The following is a 21458-nucleotide window of genomic DNA, read 5'->3' as shown; positions in this document are numbered from 1 at the left end:
TGTAATATTATAATAGGCTGCAAACTACATAGGAGAGGTAAACCACAATAAAAAGATCATGTGCAAGGAGCTTGACTGAAAGGGTATGATTATGTGCACATGCTCGACCGAAAAGGTATTGGCATAATTGAACTTGTGACCATTTAGGTACAAGAATCATGCTCTACCCACTTAGTCACTGCTCTAGAGCAATGGTTATAATTAATAATACTTTTTAGGTTATAAAGAAAACATGCAGTCACTACTAGGCAAAGTAGTTTTTTTTTTTTTTTTTTGGAAACAGGTGCACAGTAGTTAAACTCGCTCTTGTGTAATAATATGCAAAACCACACAAGAGAGGTAAATTGCACTAGGAAGAGCTTGTATGATGAGTTCAACCGAAAGTATGTTACAAAAATAAAACTCGTGAGTCGTGACCTTCCATGTGAAAATTATGCTCCATCCACGTGGTTACTTTTTCTGGTGTGCAGCTGTGATCAATATTATTATTATTATTGGGTGATAAGAAACCACTACCCAAATGTGTGTGTACTAGAAAACCCTTTATGTAATAGTTTGCAAATAATATAAAGAGATAAATCACACTAAAAAACTTTTTGCAATCAAAATTGTACAGTACATTTAAAAAATATATATATAAGAGAATTTGTTAGGAGTTGAGATAGACATGTGGTAACATTCACCTGCCTTGATCCGTGAATCTGACTTAAGGAATACCAAAGCTGAATTGGCGTTATATATGCCTTCTTTGCTTTGCTGCCTTGGTGGAGTGGAATGCTTGTCAACTACTCCTTTACCCCTTTACCTTCCCACTCCCTCTCCTCCCTCCATCTCCTCTGCTCAAAGCTAAAAGCTAAGAATCTAGAGAGAGAGAGAGGTGTTTGATCTTTGAGTATATATGGAGAAGTTCAAGTGCAAGCTGTGTTTGAAGCAGTTCGTGAATGGGAAAGCTCTGGGCGGACACATGAGATCGCATTTGGCGGTGCTGCCGCTCCCGCCCAAGACGCCGCCGCAGAAGCAGCAGGATTCCATGGACGGCGGCGAGTCCACCCTGTCGCTCTGCTCGTCGATCGTGAGGTCGGTAGATCCTGATCCTGAGTTTCTGGATAGGGAGAGCGAGAGCGAGTCGACTCGGAATCCTACTCGGAGAAGATCCAAGCGAGCGCGGAGGGTGTTTTTCGGAGAAGCCGAGGAGGAGGAAGAGAAGGGCAAAGCGAAGGTGGCCGAGTCGTCGTCGTCGAGTTCGTTCTCCGATGACGAGGAGATCGCGAGGTGTCTCATGACGCTGTCGCAGGATGTGTGGTCCAAAACTGGAGAGAAGTTCCAATGCCAGATTTGTTGCAGACACTTCAAGTCTTCACAAGCTCTGGGCAGTCACAGAACAACCCACAACAGGGGTGAAATCCAAGAACAAAAACCCAGAAATCTCCCCGGGGTTAAAATAATGCATGAATGCCCATTTTGCGGCAAGCTCTTCGGGTCGGGTCAAGCATTGGGTGGGCACAAAAGATCACACTCCCCAACAACAAAAACACCCGCTTCCAGTTCATGTTCTTCAAAGCTCATCATAGATCTCAACTTGCCAGCTCCAATGGAGGATGACGATGAACCAGAAGCAGAGGTATCTGCAGTTTCAGATGAATTCCGGAGGGTAGATAAGTAAAACAACAACCCATATTTTCGATTTTTTTTATAAAAAAAATTAATTTAGGTTCTTTGATTTTTGTAATCTTGTGAAATGGGTAATTGTAGTTTCCATTAATAGTGAGGAGAAAATTATCGGTCCGGACCATGGTCCATAACCCATTGTGTACCATGGGTCATGGTTGATACTGCAGTTGTGTTAAAAATATATTGTAGTTGTGTTGAAAGGATACCGCAGTTGTGTTGAAAAGAAAATGCAGTTGTGCGGAACAGAGACCGTGTCATTCATTTGGAACTGCAGTTGTGTTGAACGGATACTGCAGTTGTGTTGAAAAAATACTGCAGCTGTGTTGAATGGATACTGCAGTTGTGTTGAACGGATAAACGGCCTCTGTTCCGTGCAACTATAGTTTCCTTTCAACACAATAACAGTATATTTTCAACACAACTGCAGTATCCGTTCAACATAACTAAAGTATCATTTATGATCATGGTCCACAATGCATCGTGGACCATATAATTTGCCGAAAATTATTGCAATTTGAATCCCATTTTAGCCTTTCTCTGTTTGTGGTAGTTGTAAGTTGTTAACACACACTTTTCTTCAAGTTGTTTTTTCACAACCAAATATCATCGCATCGGTTGCATAACCAAACAAAATGGTACAGTTCGCCAGCGTGGTCAGTCCCGCAGAGTAATTCCACTCCTATATATAGTCTTATCACCTTATAATAATTCCCTTCTCAATTATTTATATGATTATACCGGATCGACATTGTAAATATTTTCTTCCTCAATATGCATTACTCAAATTTACCGTGCAATTACACAACCGATTAGTCGATAAAGTATCAGTCAAAATAGAAGTTTTGTAATCTCATAATCATGAGTTCGATCACTTCCTCTAAAATAATGAATCATTGGAATTTGTCTTACAATTTGTAGATTTTTGGTACTAATAGAATTTTGTCTTACTATAGGTACTAATAGAATTTTGTCTTACTATTTGTGGTTCTTTTGTATTAATGATCTTTTGCATATAAGAGCATTCTCAATTATTTGAGTTTTTTGTTCAAATTTTTTCAATCTAATAAGGAAAAAAGAGGAGAGAGAATGAGAAAAAAAAATTTGAATTTTTAAATCGTTTATGTTTTTGATAGGGTGGTCACCAATTGGCGACCACCTTGATGGGCCCAGCAGGTGAGTGCGGTGCACATACTCGCTAGACGCTATCAGTGTGCAAGGCACGCACCATATATGATGGGGCTCACTAAAGTTATCTTTTATGCGAGCATCTCTCATTCTTTCTCTCTCCGCCAATTAAGCAAAAACTTGACAAAGTTTGAACAAAAACTCCTATTGAAGATTCTTTAAGCCCTAAAGTTGCATTTCGATTACACTTACACATAGTAATAAGTGATTCCGTGTATCCCTAATTTGAATTGCCGAATTACACATACACATAGTAATATGTGGTTGCGTGTATCAAAATGATGCTTCACAAACAAAATTTGCTTCAAATTTGACCATAAAATACTTAAATTGTATATAAATTGGGTAACATGTTAAGATATTCAACTTGTACTCGTTTTAAAATTAACTTTAAAATACCGAAATTCTATATAATCACTCAGGATAAACAAATTTAAATTAGAATACTATTTGGACTTTCAAAATCTACTCCCACATTTTAATCTTCACACAAATTTTTGATATAGACATCTTAATTGAGACCTAAAGAATGAAGACACATCGGATAATAAAAATAAAAGAGTGAAGGTTTGGAATTCATATAATAAAACTCATTAAACTAAGCGGGAATCCTTAAGTTATACAAGTAAAGCTATAGTGGAAAGAGGGACTGAGAAAGGGATTCTCTTGTGCAGTTAGCTGGTAGTACCTTGGCTGCAGTATGTGTTGTCTGTACAAGTCACATTCCTGGTTCCAGCTGTCTTATTAGGAATCCGTTTAATTTTATTTTTATTTTTTAAAAATTTTTGTATGCTTGCAGTATAAAATACTCAAAGAAATCCTCAAGCTTTAAGTGGTTCTGTTTTTAATTTTTTATTGAAAAAATTTCTCTCTCATCATTGGCTTTATGGATTTGTCTGCTTGGGGTTCAGCAGCAGCAGTTGGATCTTCTCTTCTCCTCCCTTTTTTTTATGACACTTCTGGGCCTGACCCTCAGAATCTTCTGCTCAATTACCCATTTGACCTTGCTTTTTCTATCCAACATTATCTTCTTCTTTTTTTTTTTTTTAATTAATAAATCAAAATTGTGGAATTTACAATATATTTTTTGCAATTTAACAAATCATTTTTTGTTCACAAATGATTCAAGTTTGATAACTCCACAAAAAAACCAAGTTCATAAATAATGCAAAACCTACTTACCAAAATACCCTTCCATAACAACAACAACACCAACAACAATAATAATAATAATAATAATAATATACTGTAAAAAAAAGTTCCCATAACTCTTTTCTATATATACTACTAGTTTTATACACGCATTAAGTGAATGATTTAATGCCTAATATTTATATTTAAATAAATAATTCAAAGTATATCAATACAAAAATCTATAGGAGAAGTTCATTATAGTCACCATTTTACTTTGCACTTTTTTAAAAACAAATATCTAAATACTTATTGTAGTTGGTATGGTATTAGGTAGCATATACTACTTTTGATTGAATTTACTCAAAATTTTGTTCATTCGATTTTGGATAGGTTTGTCATTGTCTTCGTCTTCATTGCTTGTTCGTTTTTTTTTTTTTTTTTTTTTGTTGGTAGTGTCTCATGTGCAATTAGGTTACTGGTGCTAGTTTGTAAAAAGAACATATTTGGTATAATTAGTTTTGTTACGCTAAAGAAATAGATGCATTATGGAACCCCTAAGTTGATTCCCTTATACTAACATTTATAAAATTGACCCTGTCATTTTTTAGCCATTGATCATCACACACACACACACACACACACACACACATAAGGAATCAATCTAAGTTTCTCGTGATAAGTGTGGACTAATTTGATTCATAAAGAATCAACTTAGGGATTCCATGCATCTATTTATTTAACTATATATATATATATATATATATATATATATATATATATATATATATATATATATATATATATATATATATATATATATATATATATATATATATGCTTTGTTCAAAAAAATTCATCCCTCCCTCCCGCCTGAAATCCATCCTAACATGACTTTTATAGCAATTGGATGTCATGGATTGGGACCCCACTAACTTATTATCAAAGACTAAATCATAAAATTAAAAGTGTCATATTAAGAGGGGGATTAGGAGGGTTGGTAGCATTACTCCTGTATGTATGTATGTATGTTTATATATGTATTGAACTTTAATGATATAATAATAATTTTATCCGATAAAAAATAATAGTACAAATATTTGTAAAGTAATGTACAATTGTACCATTATAGAAATAAAGATAAAAAAAATATTACTACTATAGAGACCTAAATCATTTGGAATAATGCAAAAGCATAATTAAAATATTGATGAGTCTTGTTCTAAACCAATCAAAAGAAGATTAATTAAACGAAAAAAAAAACTTAACATAGATTTTTTTGAAAAATTGATAAGTGCCAAAAACAGTCAAAATTCGGGTCATGTTTAGATGATATTTTAATGTCTCAGCACCCAATTATGATCACTTTCAGGATAAAACATCTAATTAGCATCTATTTGACAAATCCATCTCAAGAAAATACTTTGAGTCAGTTCCGAAGAAAACAGCAAAGTTTTTTCCATCAAGCAGGAGGCTGCCATCAAACAAAGAATCCATCCAAGCAGGAGGCTGCCACGCGCCATATATATATATATATATATATATATATATATATATATATATATATATATATATATATATATATATATATATATATATATATATATATATATATATATATATATATATATATATGCTTTGTTCCAAAAAAATTCATCCCCTCCCTCCCGCCTGAAATCCATCCTAACATGACTTTTATAGCAATTGGATGTCATGGATTGGGACCCCACTAACTTATTATCAAAGACTAAATCATAAAATTAAAAGTGTCATATTAAGAGGGGGATTAGGAGGGTTGGTAGCATTACTCCTGTATGTATGTATGTATGTATGTATATATGTATTGAACTTTAATGATATAATAATAATTTTATCCGATAAAAAATAATAGTACAATATTTGTAAAGTAATGTACAATTGTACCATTATAGAAATAAAGATAAAAAAAATATTACTACTATAGAGACCTAAATCATTTGGAATAATGCAAAAGCATAATTAAAATATTGATGAGTCTTGTTCTAAACAATCAAAAGAAGATTAATTAAACGAAAAAAAAAACTTAACATAGATTTGTTTTTGAAAAATTGATAAGTGCCAAAAACAGTCAAAATTCGGGTCATGTTTAGATGATATTTTAATGTCTCAGCACCCAATTATGATCACTTTCATGGATAAAACATCTAATTAGCATCTATTTGACAAATCCATCTCAAGAAAAATACTTTGAGTCAGTTCCGAAGAAAACAGCAAAGTTTTGGGCCAAAAGAAGTAACAAACAAAGAATCCATCAAGCAGGAGGCTGCCACGCGCCATCACACGCGTGTGAGCAGGCGTGTAATTAATCCAGAAAGCTCCCACGCAAGGCCACACGCGTGTGACAGGTGTGGAAGCAGGACAGTAGGGCAGCAGCGAATTTCGACTCCTTGAGCAACTATTTAAACCCTTCTTTCTCAATTTTGGAAGAGGACTATCCCAACTTTCAGATATGATTTTTCTCTTTATTTCTTCCCCTTTGGGGAGGAGAAACACACTAAATTTCCATTAGAGTAGTGTAGATCTAGGAATGAAGATGGATTGAAGATGTAGAATTCAACCCTCCTTGGGTAACACACTCTTTCCATTGAATTGCTAGTTTATATTTATTATTAAAAGTAATTCTATTTTGTTGTCTTGAATGATTTCCATGATTGAGTAGAGTATTTTTTATGCGTGTGAGCCGTTATTAAACTCTTGATTGTTGTTTAGAATTTGTTCTATGGTTTTGAAAGATGAAGGGGTAGGATTGATGTTTGTATGGTTGAAGTTGTTCAAGCTTTACTTCTATTTCGGCCGGAATTGCTAGTAATCTGTAGGGAAGTGAGAGTGTGCGCGATAGCGGCCTCTCACGAGCCCCACTCACCCATATCTCCGCTCTTAGTCCGAAAGGACAAGATCCGAGAGGAGTGGTAGACTAGGTGTTCGATGAAATGCCTCAACCGAATGAGGATTGAGAGTCTGAGTGTGACGCCACTCGGTACTAATACCTTGACTCCCTTACTCGATCACAAAACTCGTTTTCCAAATCCCCTATGAGGATCAATCAAGTTGTTTAACTTCGGTGCACGCCCCTTTTAATTTCCCTTGCTCCTTTAGCTAAATTTCCTTTCTACAACCCCCAAACTTACTTACCAAACCAATCTTTTGTAATACTTGTAACTCTTGCCTTTTAACTCCGATAATGCCAACACCAATTTAATTCCCATTCGCCATCCTTGAGAGACACGACACTCGGGGAGTCTTGACTCTTCGTTTTACCACATCCACCTTCACATTCACCTCCCACTAAACCACATTGTCAAAAATGTAAAAGAAAATTATTTTCAAGGTTTCTTATTTATAATCTTTGAATGCTATGTATATAATTTGCCTAATTAATTGATCAAAGTTCATGTTAAATTTTATATTGTATTCTTTTTTTTTTTTTATAGTAAACTCTAACATATATGTTCAACAATTATACATTTATACCAACTCTGATTGGGATGATATTCGAACCTAAGAGCTTTTTTATGAAAATCAATGAGTAAATTAAGAATAGTAAATAGTTAACGGATTATTCTGTTACTAAAGTTTACACTAATGAAATGCTAAAATATTTAGGAAGAGTAAATGATATAATTGACGGTAAAGTAGAAAAAGTAAAAAAAAAAATACTAAAATCAAAATAATATGAACTATTCATTTCAACAAACAATTAGATCAACATTTTTTAGTTTCCGTTATAAGCATAACTTTATTGGCTCTAATTAAATTATATTAATTATTAATATAATAATAGATATTATTTAATAAGTTACTTATCGATATTTTTTTAAATATAAAATTATCATATTGTCCCAAATATTAAAGTGAATTTGATAAAATTGTAACAAAGAATTAAAGTCAACAAAATTATTGATTTAAATATGATCAAATTAAAAATTTACAATTGTTTTCAAAAAAAAAAATATTTACAATTAAATGTGACAATGTTATATTCCGTACTTTTTTGGTACTTTGGTATTTGATTACACATTAACGAAATAGAATTGAATTATTATTCAACCTAATGGTTTTATTGGGATCGGATATAGGGTACAGAATATGGGTAGAAAGAAAGTAGCTTTATTATCCGGAACGTTAGGCCCAAAATAGTACGTACAAAATCGGAGATATTGGTCCAAAATGGCGGCCCAAAGAATACATAAATAAAAAATATCTTAACCATAAGAAATTGAATATGGCCCAAAATGACGGCCCGGATAATAAATAAAATAGAACTAAATATGATACCAACAGGACTCAAACCCTAATATGCCAGCAGGAGGGAGAAGACTCAAACTAGTGGACCAGAAGGCACTTGGTGAGCCAAGGGATGCTTTCTAAGGTGAGGGGAGTCACCCTATTTATATTGTTGGAGGACTCACGGATGGTTGATAAATGGACGACATCAGGTTGCCTTCAATATTAGCCACACACGTGTTACCCCATTACTTTGCTTCCAGTGCACTCCCATGTATAAGTGGAGCTTTCTACTCTTTGATACACAAGTTTCCTTCTTCCATTGACAATAAAAATGGACACCCCGCTTGGGAGGTCACATGGCTTCATTGAACGACGTCGTTACGTCGTTTTGATTAATTAAAAATAAACGGATGAAACGGCCTCTGTTCTGCACAACCGGATGAAACGGCCTCCGTTCCGCACAACTGCAGTGGGCACGACCTCCGTTCCGCACAACTGCAGTGGGTAGTTCTTTTTCAACACAACTGCAGTATCAGTTCAACACAACTATAGTATCATTTGAGATGAGATGAACTGTAGTATCAGTTACAGAGATTTACGAGAACCGTTTGGAACGGTATCAGTTCAACACAACTGTAGTATCATTTGAGATGAACTGCAGTATCAGTTATGAAGATTTACGGGAGTCGTTTCTCTCACTTATTAAAACGGCGTTGTTTTGTGACTATGGTACACGGTATAACAACTGTTCATTGAACCTATAATAAGAGAACTTGTATTCTTCACTACCAGTAGCACACTTCTAGAGATGGTGCAATCCATATCCACTGAAATATAATGGAGCCAATATATATAAATAGCAAATGTACAATCCATATCCAATGAAATGGAGCTGGATGTTGAGCATCTATCTAATATATATAAATAGTAGATGTACAGTTGAACTATCATCAATTTAAATTTTTAATTAAGACATAACATATTTTTAAATTTGGTATTTAAATCAAATGGACACTATATGTGAATGAGGTTTTAGTTGAGATGAAAAGTGAAGACACATCATTCAATTTTGTAATAAAAGTGTCAGTGAAATTAGTAAATTTGTTGTTGAATGAAATAAATGATGTGGTGCATGCTACTTTTTAAAGAATTTTTATTTTCTTTTTGATGAAGAGGGAAATTAGTAATTACTACGCGGATAGTAAATATATATATTTGATGATGGTGCAGATTGGAAAGGAAGCGGGGTTTGAGGAGTCAGAAAAGAAATAGTATTGAACAACTTTATCTTTAATGCATGTGATTGCTTGCTTAATAAGGACTTCTGCTCACATTATTATGGCATTAATTTGGACCACCAAAGATTCTACTACTATTTCCTGCACCACGCCCATCACTCCTTATGGGCAAATTATATGGTGGACCATGGTCCACAATGCATTGTGGACCGTAGTCATGGCTGATATTGCAGTTGTGTTGAACGGATACTGCAGTTGTATTGAAAAGATACTGCAGTTGTGTTAAAAGGAAACTGCAGTTACGCAGAACAGATGTCGTTCATCCGTTCAACACAACTGCAGTATCCATTCAACACAACTGCAATATCCGTTCAACACAACTGCAGTATCAATTCAACACAATTGCATTTACAGACAGATGAAATGGCCTCTGTTTCGCGCAACTACAGTTTCCTTTCAACACAACTGCAGTATCCGTTCAACACAACTGCATTATTAGTTTAACATAACTGCAGTATCAACCATGACCCATGGTCCACGGTATAAGGATTGCTTGCCAATGCCCATATAAATTAATTGTGATCCACAAACAAGGCAAATTATACTGTGCACCACGATGTACATAGCAATGTGCACCATGTACGTAAACGACGTTGTTTTGAGCATCGTAAACTAACCGTCCGTTTTTTTTGGAAATCACATTTCCCGTTTCGACCGATCTCTATATTTATGTTAATATTCTGTATATTCCAGGCAATCATTCTGTGTATTCTAGGCAACCGTTCTGTGTATTCGAGGCAACCGTTCTGTGTATTCATGTTAGTAACACATGCTGTGATGTGTTTGTGCATTCGAATGTTTAGGAGGACGAGTTCTGTGTATTTTGTGTCAATATTCTGTGTATTCATATTATTAACATAGGTTGTGATGCGTTTGTGCATTTGAATATTAGGAGGATGAGTTCTGTGTATTTTGTGTCAATATTCTGTGTATTCTAGGCAAACATTCTGTGTATTCTAGGCAAACGTTTTGTGTATTCTAGATAGTGATTATGTGTATTATAGATAATGAACTCACTGGAGTCATTCGCGTCCGCGTCCACTAACATCTGTGTATTTTGTGTCAATATTCTGTGTATTCTGGGCAAACATTGTGTATTATAGGCAAACATTCTGTGTATTCTAGATAATGATTATGTGTATTATAGATAATAAATTCCATGTAGTCATTCGCGTCCGCATCCGCATCCACTAACATCGAAACGACGTCGTTTATGTACGTGGTGCACATTGCTATGTGCACCGTGGTGCAGGGTATAACGATTGCACAAACAAACAAATAAATAAATATATTCATCTTTCAATTTCACAATTATTGTAACATTACCAAATTTAGTTTTTTTTCTTTGAAAGCCCATTTTTAGTTTTTTATTTTATTTTTAATTTAACCGTATTTATTCTTATGACTTTGCTAATATTACAGCATCTAGCCATCTGTTATAATTTTTCTAAAAACAAATTAATTTATTTGACTTATAAATTTAGGACAATTCAGTAATTTTATTAATTTGTCTATCTTGTTGAAAAGTCCATATATAATATACTGCGTAATAAATAACAATTTGATAGATTTTTTATGATAAGTGAGTTTTTATCAACAAATTAGTTCTCTTTCTATGTTTTCTTTTATTTGAAAAAGTAAAAATGAGGTTTACCTATTTCTATTGAAATATGAAAATGCACCAATTTAATCCCTTTTCGGTGATAGGTGGTGATAGGAAAACTCGCATTTTTGTGTAATAGCCTGCAAACTATACAAGAAAATAAATCCTATTAAGAAGATTTTATGCAATGAGTTCGATTGATCTTCTGACACAATAATTACATTCTTTTGGGGTAGTTGAATCCCATTTTAAACAAGGCAGTTCTTATTTATATTTTGTTTTTACTCATTTGATTGGGATTGGCAAGCCAATTAGGATAGGGAGCACCGAAAGTCAAGTTTTATAGATTGAAATGAAATTTAATTTATCAATAAGTTAAAAAAATTGAAGCATGTGTCAACTAAGAGTCTATTGATAGTTGGATTTTGGTTTTTGGAAATCATTAAACTTTCTAGGGTTAATGTTTATCTTGGGGTATATATTTAATCTCATTTGACAAGGTTCAATAAGACCAAGAAACAAGTCAAAAGCACTTGGACGAAGTTAAGATTAATAAGATTAGGTTTATCCCCAATCATTATATCACTAAAGGCAACCATATGCATGATAGAGCATATTTAGATTATGGATTTACAATTAAAATAGTATATACTTTTGATTAACATTTTATATATCCAGATTTAACATATTATGTATCTACAAATGGACTATGCTATTATTGGGTCACACTTGTGTGAGACCGTCTCACGGATCCTTATTCGTGAGACGGGTCGGGTCAAAGCACCATGCAAATGTCATACTTATATGTGCAAATCTCATACTTATATGCTCAAATATAACACTAATCAAAAATACAATTTTTGTTACTTATAAGAGAAAAAGTAATACATTTTTCATAATAAGTAATGTTGACAATTAAGTGCCTCTCACTTATAAGGGCAAATATAATACTTTTGAGGAAAAATGTAATACTTTTAAATCGAAATGTAAAAGTATTTTATTTTCCCTTAAAAGTATTACATTTACCCTAATAAGTAACAAAAATTTTATTCCTGATTAGTATTACATTTGAGCATGTATGGCATTTGTGCATATAAGTGTTACATTTGCATCTTGACCTGACTCGACCCGACCCGTCTCAGGGTGAGACGGTCTCACATAAGTTTTTGCCGCTATTATATCATTATATTTGAAATTCACTCACTATTTTTAATACACTCCCACAGTTCCAACTCACTTTCACATCACTTTAAAAAAAATTATTTTCTTTAATTAAGAAATATTTGAAAAAATAAAATAAAATAATTTTTACTCCATATTACTTAAGTATTTTAAAAAAAAAATTGTATTATATAAAAATATTGATATAACATAATTTTTGTTACCTAACCAATTGAATTTTAACTCTCTCTCTCTCTCTCTCACTATATATATATATATATATATATANTTTAAAAAAAAAATTGTATTATATAAAAATATTGATATAACATAATTTTTGTTACCTAACCAATTGAATTTTAACTCTCTCTCTCTCTCTCTCTATATATATATATATATATATATATATATATATATATATATATATATATATATATATATATATATATATATATATAATGCTACACATTGTTTGCGTGACTGTGTTAGACCCAATGAATAAACGGATCAATTGACCTAGTTAGCTTGCCATAAAATGGGTAGGGGGTAACAATAGCATCAAGGAGAGTTTTGCCTTAAACGCTAACGTCTGGCCGAGTCAGGCAATGCCGACTCAGATAAGTTTGGGGAGCTTTGTTACGAATAAAGTGTAATAGTTTTGATGAGACAAATTGTAATTTTTAGTGGTCCCCTTATTTTATTTTGAGTCAAGAAAATAATCTCCTAAGTCTAAGCCATGCCAAAAATTTTTAGAGAGGAAATGAGAACTCTTTAATATTTCCTTACTTGTAAATCATTTCCTTCTAAAGACAACAAAGGATCAAGTGGAACAATAGACAAGCAACGTGAAGCTGGTGTAGGATGAGGCAGACAGTCAAAAGGTCAAAGGCAAAATCAAGAAGCTGGTGTGGGAATGAGGTTCTCTCACAAATCGTTTTAGCTAAGTTGAAGTGAAATGCTATTTTGACCATTGTGTGTGTGTGTCTATATATATAAAATTTCAAGAAGATATTAACCAATAAGTTAATATAGAGCATTGGTCAAAGTACTTAGCATATTATTCAAGGTTTCATGTTCAAATCTTTGCATCAATAATTTTATTTTAAGGAGTTAAGGTTCTGGCTGACCCATGGTTTAGATGTGGCCGAGTATAAAGGGACGAGGTTGACCCTATGGCTAAGATGAAGGAAAGAGTGGTTGACCAATAGCGGTAGCTGACCCTTGGTTGAGGCGTGGTTGACTAATGGCTAACTAATGGCTAAGCACAAAGAGTGTGTGGTTAACCCTTGGTTGAGGCGTGGGTGACCAATAGCGAAACACAAAGGGCGTGGCTAACCCTATGGCTAGCTCAAAGAAGCATGGTTGACCTTGTGGCTAACCCAGTGATCAACCTCATGGCTAACCTTATAACCAACTTCATGGTTAACCTCTAAAGCTAATTTTGGAGCAAAAATTCGAACCAGAGACAACAAAATAATTTTTTGAAGCTAGCATCAAAGATCACGAAGGAGATTAAGATGATTTTCGAAGAAACTGTTCAAGTTCAAGTAAGAACCAACATATTATAAATATTTGGAAGATCAACTTGGTACATCAGATCAAGAATGCAACAAAGTCAAGTGTTCACATTATCTGGAGATACATATTATTCAAATTTGGTGGCTACAAATTCTAAGATTAAATCAAGTCAGAATATGGAAGACATTTTGTAAAGATTGCTTCTAAAAAGAGATAATAAATGTAATTTTCAAACTTATTTGACAGAGGTCATCAAGTATTGCAGATCAAGTTGACAAAGCTTATTAGATCAATCAAAGACAAGATGGATGATCAAGATTGAAGGTTCATCAACAGGCAAATAGCCTTTTCAGCTAAAAATACCGATGAAAACATGAAGAGCAAAGGAAGAAGTGTGCAAGAGATATAATTGAAAATCAAGCAAGTGCAAGTATTGAGCTATATAAGATAGAACTTCAAGTCTGAGAGAGAAAAAACTTTAATTCTTTGTAAAAACTATCTCTACTGAGTGTAGAAAGATGGAAAGTAACAAGGGAACTTGTGAAAACCCTAGTTGAGTGTAGCTTTGTGCGAGAAACTTAGTTGGTGTAGGAGTATAGCTTTGTGCGAGATACTCGGGGATTGAATGTAGCTTTGTGCGAGACACTCGTAGTTGTAGAAAGTGTTGGGTTAGCACTTTTTCACTATTTGAATATGGGTCTTGATTGGAGATAGTGAATTCCCTCATTGAAGTGAAAGTAGAAGAATGGATTATGAGGATTACACCACCTTTGAACCACTTTAAATCTCTCCCGCTCTCATTACTTTACTTGCAGCATATTTACTCTTGCAGTCTTGCATAATTATTATTCACTAACCCATTTACTGTTCATTATCTCTCATAACTATCTTATCCGAGTTTGCTATCACCCCCAAGTCAAACTTTATACACATAATATTTGAACCATATTAATATGTTCTAACGTATTGCATGTGGCATATCTCTTCATCATCACTTAGTTTTAATAATAGCACTTTACATACTTATTATCTGTTGTGCACTGTAAGTCTGAATTGATTTTAATCTTGTTACTTGGAGTTGAAATTACAAAGTGTTATAAATTTAAAATTGTTTAAAAAGTCTATTCACTGTCTCATCTCTATACTTTTCCCACCCAATCAGGACCAACAAGCTTGTTCTTAGTCTTGGACTTGACTATAAAAGGAACGAGACAATTCAAATGACACAACTAGTCAAAGCTATTGTCATTTCCCTGATGAGCCCATGACAAAGCAAAACCAGTTTGACAAGTATGAGCGGTAAGGCTGGTTCGCGTGGTAAGCGGGGCCTCAGGACGCCGCATGGGCACAAGGTACTGCGCCGAACTCTAGACTCGTGGCATATATATATATGTGTGTGTGTGTGTGTGTGTGTGTGTGTGTGTGTGTGTACATATATACATATGTGTATATATATATATATATGTATAGGTATATGTATATATATCTATAGATCTATATGTATACATATATGTATATATATATATATATATATATATATATATATATAATATATATCTATATATATATATATAGGATTCTATTCAGGTGAGAACTAATATATATATAGTACTATGAGGTCAAATAGTAATCGTTGGATTAGATTACTGGATGGTGTAAGATTGATGTATTTTTTGGTTTTTTTTTTTAATTGGTTGAGGTGCTGGTTTTGGAAGTTGGGGTTATTTGTGTCTTCTTTATTATAGTGTTTTAATTTTGGTAAAATTATTATAGCATTTAATTTAGGTAGTATTAGACCTTTTTAATTTAGGTAGTGGACGGTTATTACAATTCTTGGTTTCTTCCGCTTCTTACTGTCCTGGTCCGAGAGAAATTCCGAAGCTTTATTTTTAGTGCCGTTTTGTATTCACGGATTAACGACGACGGGCGAGGATAGTTTTATGGTGTAGGTATTCCGGTACGGGCGCGGTTGTTGTAGGCGTTTGCAAAGGCAACGTTTTGGGAGCGGCGCGGCGGCTGGTGTTTTCCATCTCTTTTCCGGCGTTGCATGTTGCAGATCGTTTGTGGGTTGAAGTCGGAGACTACATCAATGGCCGAAGTTGGTGAGGGGAGTCGCCGGCGTCGCCCTCCCGGTCCGCCGTCGGAAGCTAGCGTTCCAGGTAAATTTTTTTTTTTTAAAATTCGGTGTCTTTGTTTTTTTTGTTGGGTTTGGGTATAGGGTTTAGGGATTAGGGTTTTCCACAAAACAAATTGGAATCTTTCGTTCCAGGTTTGGGTTTAATTCGGAAACTGGTTTTGTTTAAAAACCACAAAAATTTGTTTTGTGGTTTTTTTTTGTCGTTTGTTTTGCATTTTTTTAAATTCGTCTATTCATTTTTTTTAATTATTTGGTGAAATTTTAGGCATAATCTTAGTCAGTGTTTAGAATTTTAGGCAATTTTTCTAAATATATATATGGGAATTTAATGTGTGCCAACAATTCATACTGAAATTTCTTTGTGTATATCTGTTTTTTTTTTTTTTATAATTTTTTTAGCCATTTGGTATTCCAATAATCTTAGGCAATGTTATGAAATTTAGCCAATTTTTGCATGACAATATGTTTACTTTGAATTTTATGTGTGCCAACAACTCTTATCCCTATATTCATTTTAATAAATAATTAGTTTTGATTTCCTTGATTCTTTTGAGTCTTTTTACCATTTGTTTTTGTTATTATACTTAACAGTTGCTAGTTTGGTTTTGGTGTTTTAATTTCTGTATTTGTTTATTTGTTTCTAGTTTTTTTAGTTGAAGATTGTGGATATGATAGTTTCGATTCTTTTGTTCAAATTACTTATGTGACGGGTGCAGCAATTGTGCTTGACTATTCAGTATTTATTGTGTGCCTTAGGATTTTCAATTTATTCTGTTTTTTTTCTACTTCTTTAGTTTCAGGCAGTTTGCCAAATCATGACCTATTTCTTTCCTACTTGACTGTAGGAAAGAAACAAACAACAGGCCTTCAGTATAAATCAACAAACATTAATAGTTGAAACTGTTTTTTGTATCTATTTCTACATTTTTGTTTCTGATCGGACTAGTAGCTTATGCACAAATGCATTCTTTTTTATTACATTAAATTTGATGTTTCTTTTCTTCTTTTAAGAGAACAAAATAGAATTTCGAGATGCAACACAATTAGTTAATTTCTAGTTCGGTTAGTGTATTTTAATATCTGTTTTTGTTTATTTGTTTACACTTTTTTACGTGAATTTTGTGTATATGATAGATTCGATTCTTTGTTCAAAATAATTGTGTGACGGGGTGCAGCAATTGTGTTTGACTATTTAGTATTTATTGTGTGCCTCAGAATTTTCGTGGTATTCTATTTTTGTTTTTCCTTTTTATAGTTGTAGGCAGTGTTCTAGTTTAGTCTACATGTTGGAATTTGTCTATTTGTTTTTATTTTTTTTATACTTTTTTAGTAGAAGAATGTGGATATGATGGATTCATTTCTTTGTTTAGAATACTTGTGTGCCGTGGAGCAGCAATTATGTGTGAATGTTTACTATTTATTGTGTGCCTTATGTTTTACAACTTTTAAATTAAATATTTATATCTAAACATTAGTCTGTTAGCTTTGAATTAATTATTTTTGACATAAAGAATTAATCATTTGGTTAATTTTGACTGTTAGCTATATTCAATTAAAATTTTATATCGCTTCTTTTTTTTTTTATTCATTTATTATTTGAATCATGTGTGTTGCTTGTCTTTCCCTTGTGTGACTAGCGTTGATTTTCTGTGGTTGTTGTCAGCAAAAAGGCATCGGGGGGCAACCTTAGTGGGGAGTTTGTCTCACCATGAGAACGCCGATGATGATTTCGTTGATGATCCTAATGTTGATATGGACGAGCTTCCCCAGGATCGTTCGTCTGATGCTCCGGATGTTGGGTTAACTGCAGAACAGCAGGCGTCATTTCCTACTTTTACCGTTCGGGTTTCACATTCGTTTTTCGTAGATGCATTGGAGGATCTCACCTCACGTCAGAGGAAGGATATTATTGCCCTTGGGTTTGGTGGCCTCCTTGATTTGAAGTTTAAGAAGTTGCTTACTAGGTTGGGTCGTTGGTTGTTATCAAATTTTGACCCTACTAATATGTGTATTAATCTTGAAGAGGGTGAGGTCTTGCCAATAACAGAGGAAGACGTTAGTTCCATTATGGGGTTCCCACGGGGCAATGGGGTTATAACTAGGCGGGATCGGCACGTAAAGAGTAAGCTGTTGAATGCTTGGCGTCTCAAGTTTGACAAGACTAAGTATGATGTCAAGCCATCTGAGGTGTCAAACTTTATTCGAACTGATCTTGAGTCTGGCGAGTGGTTCCAGCGCCATTTCATGATGTTGATGATTTCGACATTGATTTCATGCATGGGTAATGGATACTGCAATTAGAGTGTGTTCCATCACCTAGATGATGTTGAGTCCATTCCGAATCTGAACTGGTGTAGGTTTCTAATCGAGGAGCTGGTTTCTACCCATGCGCTGTGGCGGGCGGGGTCTAATCCCCGTTTTACAGGTCCTATTGTTTTCTTAATCGGGCACACAACTTCCTACTAAGTGTCACACAATAACCATACACACTATTACGAGCATTGTAAATAGAACGAACCTGTTTGTGCGGTAGGTTGCATCAAATGAAACCATTTCCCCAAACTGAAGGTAATTCTGCTTTGCTATTGGGTCACACCAAAACACTCTACACAGTTTTTGCTCATCATCAACGTCGTAATCAAACGTGTATGTAGCAAACAACGCTTTTTTCTTCGTGTATTTCTCTATAATTGATTGTGCATCGGCATCGTGTACCTGCGCCTGAACATCCCTTCTGCAATTCCTGAAGTCAATACATGTAGCACAAACACTATCTACACCATCGCCAAGTACGCTGTATAGCTCAAACGCTTTTGAAGTCCCTATGTTAGCCTTTTCACATGCTGCTATGAATGCTTGATGCCCGATTCCCAAGTTGCGGTTTATCTTGAGGAACTTTTTTGCCTCTTTGTCACATAAACGATGTTTATGAGTTTCAATCAACACATTAATTGCGTAATGCCCGTCTTTTAGACGTTTCAGGGCACACCGAGCCATACACCCAACCCTGTTTGACACACGCCGGCGTGTGTTTATATTTGCTCCGTTGGCCTCCCCTGTGGTTGTTGACCTTTGTTCCTTTGTCACTGTGTACCCCTCTCTTGAACAAAGCAAATACTTCACTTCGACATCTCCATATCGGTTCTTCTTAACTGTGCTGCTCGAGACATCGAAACCTACAAATGCGGCATATTCTTTGTAGTACCCAACACCTTCGTCTAACGTCGAAAACTGTTGCCCAAGTAAGGGTTTAATACTTTCATCACAATCAGGTATACATTCGTATGCCCCATTTTCTTCATTGTCGGACTGTTCACCTATACGCGCGTCACCGTTGATGTTTTCATCATCTGTCACACATTTAATCTAATTATGGCACATACTGTTTCTCATTCTGTAACTACTTAACAATAAAACAAACCAATCATTTGAAATTTAACAAACTATGTGAGGAATATTAAAACACTATCAGTATAGGTTAATTTACAACATTATCAGTATAGGTGTCATGTGTATACCCTTTTGAAATATAAGTAATATTTTCCACTCATTTTCTTCCACCCATATGCAATTTCTTTCACCTCTTCTTAAAACACAGCAAGGCAAACACAGTGAACACTTGTACTTTATTCAATTGCATACTTATCATCCAAATAGATTAAAAACACTCAAAAAACACAAGGAAATCAAAACTAATTAAATCACGCAAATATGTACTCAAAAATTACAACAATCCTTGTAATTATTCGGAAAAATATGTAGTAAATCATGAACCACAATATTCTCACAAGGCAAACAATACATAGCGAAAAGTCACATAAACGCTGCTCAACGGCACACAAATTTTCAGGCAAGAAAAAAAAAATCCATCATATCCACATTCGCATGCTTAAAAATTGTATTTAAAAAAAAAATAAATTGGACTTTGAGCATTAGGCACATGTATGCATCGTAACACAAGCAATGTGTATAACATTAAAGTATACCAATTTTCAAACAATGCCATGTTCGAAAATACTCAAGTTAATAACTACATTCCTCACTATATACCATTGAGTTGTCAAACACAATTAGGGGTAACGTCACATCTATTCCCCTAGTTGTCACCCAACGTCAACCGGCAACATCTCTGAATTTTAAAGGATATTCAACCCCTATTCCAGCATCTTAACACGTTGAATTACAGAGTTTGGTATTTTCCACTCATTACGGATCACAACGATATGAGGAATCAGTACATACCTTGCATAGAAGGGCTCTCTGCGTTTTCCGGTGACGTTTCTCCAAAAATTTGCTCCAAAATCACCTCCATGTGGCCAACACAAATAATACAAGCTCCTTCGTAATAATCTACTTAAGAAAACTGCCGCCAATGCTGAAAATACTGGTTATACACGTTCCTTTAATCTCACCCTCATTCCATAATTAAAAAATCATCAAATGCTAAGTTTGTAAATAAGAATCATACCTTAATTAATACAAAATTCAGAAAACTCTAATTTACCCCTATTTGATCTCAATATGGCGTGGACTATTAATTCTAATCTTTAATCTAAGCCTTTAAATCCTTAATATTGGATGGTTGAGATTACACCTCATTTGATCTCAAAATAAGTTGTCCTCACCTGAATAGGAGCCTATATATATATATATATATATATATATATATATATATATATATATAATATGTATATGTATGTATATGTAGAGTTAGGATCATATGAGATCACTTGTTTAGGTAAGATCGTGAGATCAGATCTTGTGCATCTATATAATAATTTAATCGCGAGATCAGATCTTACCTAAACAAGTTATCTCATTGGAGCCCTACCCTATACACAAATTTATATATATGTGTGTATGTATATATATGTATGTATGTATGTATATGTGTGTATATGTGTTAAGATGTCTATTTAAAATCCAATTAAGGGCATAAATAATGTAGAGGTCACTTTGGATTGACATACGAAAGGAATCCTCATAGGGTATGAATATTTAGAAAATTTGAAAGTTAGATGATGAAGCTCATCACGATCATCTATCATGATGCCTCGAAATTATTTACAACTAAAAAGCATGTTTTCACTTTGCAATGCATTTCATCATAAATTTTTGCTAAAGTAGCAAAGATGCATACATGTAAGACACAAAATCATGAGTATAACTCTTTGTCTGATCTTCATATAGGATTATTATTCCCGGTAGCTACAGATCTTTTATTTTTTCTTTTATATAATCAAGGAAAGAAGAATATAATGATAAAAGAAAAATTTTATTTTTGTCAATTTTGTTGTGAGTTCATGCCCGTTTCTTTGAGTGTTAAGTTTTTGTTTCCCTGTTTTTGTTTTCATCAATGAGTTTGCAATAAATTTCTTTGTTTTGTAAAAAAAAGAAAAAAAAAAAGGAAAAAAAACTATTTGTCCTAATGGAAGAAAATTATTTTAAAGAAATGAATATAATTTATTAATTTTTTTTAAAAATTAAT

At 33.9% G+C, this 21458-nt stretch overlaps 2 protein-coding genes across 2 annotated transcripts; one reads left to right on the top strand and one right to left on the bottom strand.

Annotated features, from left to right (window-relative positions):
• Nucleotides 1-692: 692 nt before the first annotated feature.
• LOC116002658 (zinc finger protein ZAT1-like) lies at nt 693-1776 on the top strand. Its single transcript, XM_031242819.1, has one exon. It carries the CDS (start codon nt 899-901, stop codon nt 1661-1663), a length of 765 nt encoding a protein of 254 aa, XP_031098679.1. The 5' UTR covers nt 693-898; the 3' UTR covers nt 1664-1776.
• Nucleotides 1777-18439: 16663 nt separating this feature from the next.
• LOC116001164 (protein FAR1-RELATED SEQUENCE 5-like) lies at nt 18440-20282 on the bottom strand. The gene is made up of 2 exons (XM_031241054.1): nt 20213-20282; nt 18440-19320 (listed from the first exon to the last, which is right to left on the bottom strand). Exons 1-2 carry the CDS (start codon nt 20280-20282, stop codon nt 18440-18442), a joined length of 951 nt encoding a protein of 316 aa, XP_031096914.1.
• Between the last annotated feature and the right edge of the window lie 1176 nt (nt 20283-21458).

The sequence above is a fragment of the Ipomoea triloba genome, chromosome 13 (assembly GCF_003576645.1).
Source record: "Ipomoea triloba cultivar NCNSP0323 chromosome 13, ASM357664v1".
Lineage (NCBI taxonomy): Eukaryota > Viridiplantae > Streptophyta > Magnoliopsida > Solanales > Convolvulaceae > Ipomoea > Ipomoea triloba.
This window is presented reverse-complemented; position numbering and strand designations above follow the sequence as displayed.